The sequence below is a fragment of the Monocercomonoides exilis genome (assembly GCF_001643675.1).
Source record: "Monocercomonoides exilis strain PA203 chromosome Unknown scaffold11-1913109, whole genome shotgun sequence".
Classification (NCBI taxonomy): domain Eukaryota; phylum Preaxostyla; order Oxymonadida; family Polymastigidae; genus Monocercomonoides; species Monocercomonoides exilis.
Genome location: NW_027150556.1, coordinates 48,959 through 52,508, shown reverse-complemented (window position 1 = coordinate 52,508; position 3,550 = coordinate 48,959). Strand labels below are relative to the sequence as shown.

At 35.8% G+C, this 3,550-nt stretch overlaps 1 protein-coding gene across 1 annotated transcript; it reads left to right on the top strand.

The window, feature by feature from the left end:
• Positions 1-1,226: 1,226 nt before the first annotated feature.
• MONOS_17261 (uncharacterized protein) lies at positions 1,227-3,269 on the top strand (the record flags this gene model as incomplete). Its single annotated transcript, XM_067870164.1, has 1 exon — positions 1,227-3,269. The coding sequence occupies one exon, from the start codon at positions 1,227-1,229 to the stop codon at positions 3,267-3,269; it is 2,043 nt and encodes a 680-aa protein (XP_067731429.1).
• Positions 3,270-3,550: the final 281 nt, after the last annotated feature.

Sequence of the window (3,550 nt, the reverse complement as noted above, 5' to 3'; positions counted from 1 at the left end):
CGAAGTGCCATCTTTTTCGAAAAACTAGGTTAGGGTTAAGTAATAAGCGAAGCGTTGTGTAGGAAACTCATTTTTGTGTTATTTATAATCCTTTGTATCCATTACATATCAATATTATATAATTTATTCTGATATCTTTCGAATAGTCTAAAAATTTTAAAAAATTGTTTTTTTTATCTGAGAAAAATGATCAAAAAATATGTAATAAAATATTTGCGCTTTCAAAAATGTCGATGGAAGTTGAATTCAGCTCATCTGTTGCCAATTCTATCACTGATGAAATTTTGGATGCAAATGAAAACTCCATGTTTTCAAATGATACTGAAAATTACATTGTTTGGTTTTATTTGATAAAATTTTTTTATTTTTGTTGATTTTTTATTATAGAGAACTATTGAAGAAAAAAATCAAGGACAAACACGAACAATCCAATAACTTTACCGAAAATGTTTGTTTTTTCATTTCTAATTTTGTTTTTCTTTTATTATTTTTATTAGACATTTTTGACTCCACCGACTCAAATTCGCACACTTTCAGATAATTTTGATGAAAATGAATTTATCAGAAGGGAAGAAGTGTGCGAAAGAATGATGTCGTTTATGAAGGAATTCCTTTCTCCATCACAAAACACTCATCACTGTTCTTCATCTTCAAATTGCACTCCAACTTCTTCAATTCCATCAATTCATAAAGTTTCGTTGCATAAAAAAAGTTCATCTAAAAAATTTCTCTCTTCAGATTCGACAAGAACACCATCGATAACTCACATTCTTCCTTCAGTTAAATATTCTTCGAAAAAAAGCAAATCCGACAAATACAACGATGCAATTGATTATTCAGAATCAGAAGAAATAACAAGTGAAGATTCTGACGGTGATGAATATGATGAAGAGGATGATAATCTAATGGTTGAAGAGGAAGAATCTGATGAAGGAGAAATTAAAATGAAAAAGTTAAATAATAATGAAATAAAAGACATCTTGGAAAGCACGAAAGATGCTGCCAAATATTTGAGAAATGATCGTCAATTCCTCAGCGAAAAAGCAGATGCTCTCAACAGCTTGTCTTCTCCCTCAAAAACTCCTGCTCGTTCTTCGCCCCCTCCCACATCCTTCTCCGAACTATTTCAAACATCTTCAACAGATGTCTCTCCAAATTCTCTCTCTTCCTCTCTTTCAGCATCGTCCATTATTCCTTCCTCCTCTCTCTACTTTCATCCCACTCGAATGGATGAAGCAGTGAGCAGAGTCAGCAAGGAAAAAGCCAAGAAATATTTGAACGTTGAATCGATTTGGTCCGATGCTACCAAACAGAAACATTCTTGGGTGAACCGCTTGCTGACAATATGGGCTGAAAAAGTGGAAATCGAACCGTGGCCGTTACATCACGAAGCAGCGAGAGGGTTCGTTTTGTTTTGTGGGAAAGAGTGCCACTACCCTCTTTCCTCTATTCGATACGTAATCATTCCATCACTTAAAAGAATTAACATTATAAAAAGAGGAAAAAGACTTAGTTCAAACACTTATCATTCTTTGAAAGATGCAGTGAGATGTTTAAAATATAGCAGTGAAGTGGAGAAAACTGTAACAAAAAAAGAACCTGCTGTACTCCAGGATGTGAAAAGAATTGTTCATTTCATTCCAAATACAATGCTCGACAAGGCTTTAGAATCATCGCTCTTCCTCGTCGCTGTGCACACAGGGGCTCGTGCCATCACGCTTTCCAGTGTTAAACTTTCAGATATCAAGCAAGTTGTGAGATCCAAATTCACCAATAAATTACTGTGCACCATCCAATTCAACAGAACAAAAGCATCGCACAACTGGGGCCACAAGGTCACGATCGAAGGAAATGAAGACGAAGAGAATGATGAAGATCCAGTCTATTGGCTCTCGTTATATGTATATCAAAAAACAGGAATCAGACTTTCAGATTGGAATAATGCTAAAGAAAAAGCAAACCTAAATCAACTCGTGTGGCCACTGAGCACCGACAGCATGAGGGAGCGATTTAAAAGCAGAGCGGAAGCTGCAGGATATCCACGACATCTGTTTTGTTTCCATTCACTACGAAGCGGTTTCATATGCACCGCTCTTATCGCTGCGAACAAAGACAATGAAACCCAACGAGCAGTCATGGAAAAAACAGCCTTTGTTGCTGGCTGGCAACAGTGTCGACTTTCGCAATGCACTTACATCAAAGAAGCCGTGAAGAGAGCCATGGTTGCATCAAGACTTATAACAACCAATGATGATAGAAACCAAACTGTGTTCGATGAAACACTATTGGAGTTGGAAGTGTTTCATGGTGTTTCATTTAAGGAAAATGTGAAGAAAGAGAAAACCCCAATGGAGAAGTTTTCAGAGTTAGTGAAAAGAAGAATGAGTGAGTATTATGGAGAGTTGATTGTGGAGGAAGCGAAAAGAGAGAGGTACATTAGAAACGGTTCAAAGAAGTTAGTTGAAGAAAATGAAGAATTGATGATGGTTGCAGAATACAGAATGAAAGAAATTAATGAAAAGAAGGAAGAAGAACAAAGAAAGACAGACCTTTATTCTGTTGCTTCAACGGTTGCCAACATGTTCATACAAGATCAACTCCTTGTGCAAGGCAAGACTCCAGAAGAAATGGCAACAATGATATGCGACATGGCTGAGAGCTGCACATCAAAGGCGCCGGTTAGAAAGTACAACCATAAGGTTGATCATATGTCACATTTAACAGTGAAAGAGAGAAGAAAGAAGGAGAGAGAAGAAGCGATAAAAGATAGAGAAAGAAATGAAAAAAATAACATTAGAAGAATTCGATGGAAGAAAGAGGATGATGACAAACTAATTCAGCTCTTTAATGAAGGAAAAAGGGCATCCGAAATGATGAAGTTGTTTCCCTTTCGAAATCGTCAGCACATCGATGACCATCTTCAGGTTCTTCTGAAGAAGGGGAAGATTGAAAAACCTAAACCTCTTCCACTAAAGGATATAATAGAAAAAGCAAAACAAAGTCAAACAAATGAAATAAAGAAAAAGACATACAAGAAAAGAAAGCCTGTCAACATGGAAGATGAGTGGGGATGTGGTGAAGAAAAGGCAACAAAGAGGAAGAGAAGAGAAGAAGAAGAAGAAGAAGAAGAGATTGACGAGGCTGAAACAGAAATGATGATAAAGAAGATGAAGAGTACAAAGAAGAGCAAGAGGTTGAAGAGGAGTGAGGATGGGAGTGAATGGGTAAGAGTCGAGGATGATTCAGATGAAGACGTTCAATGTTTGTAAGTTTGGAGGCAGGTTATTAATGAAATGTTTTTCCACATCACCATACACCAATATAACAACGTATTATTATTTAAAACTATTAACTTTCTTTAAAAGAAAAACAAAAACAAACCTTTTTATATCGCATCACATTCAATGAATGTCCATCCGCAACATTGTCTCGTTATTGTTTCATCCATGATATCCAATCTATTGTGTCATAACAACATTATAACAAAGTTTAAAAGTTTAAAAATGTTATTATTAGTATTTATAAAAGTTAGTTATAATAAAAAAACACA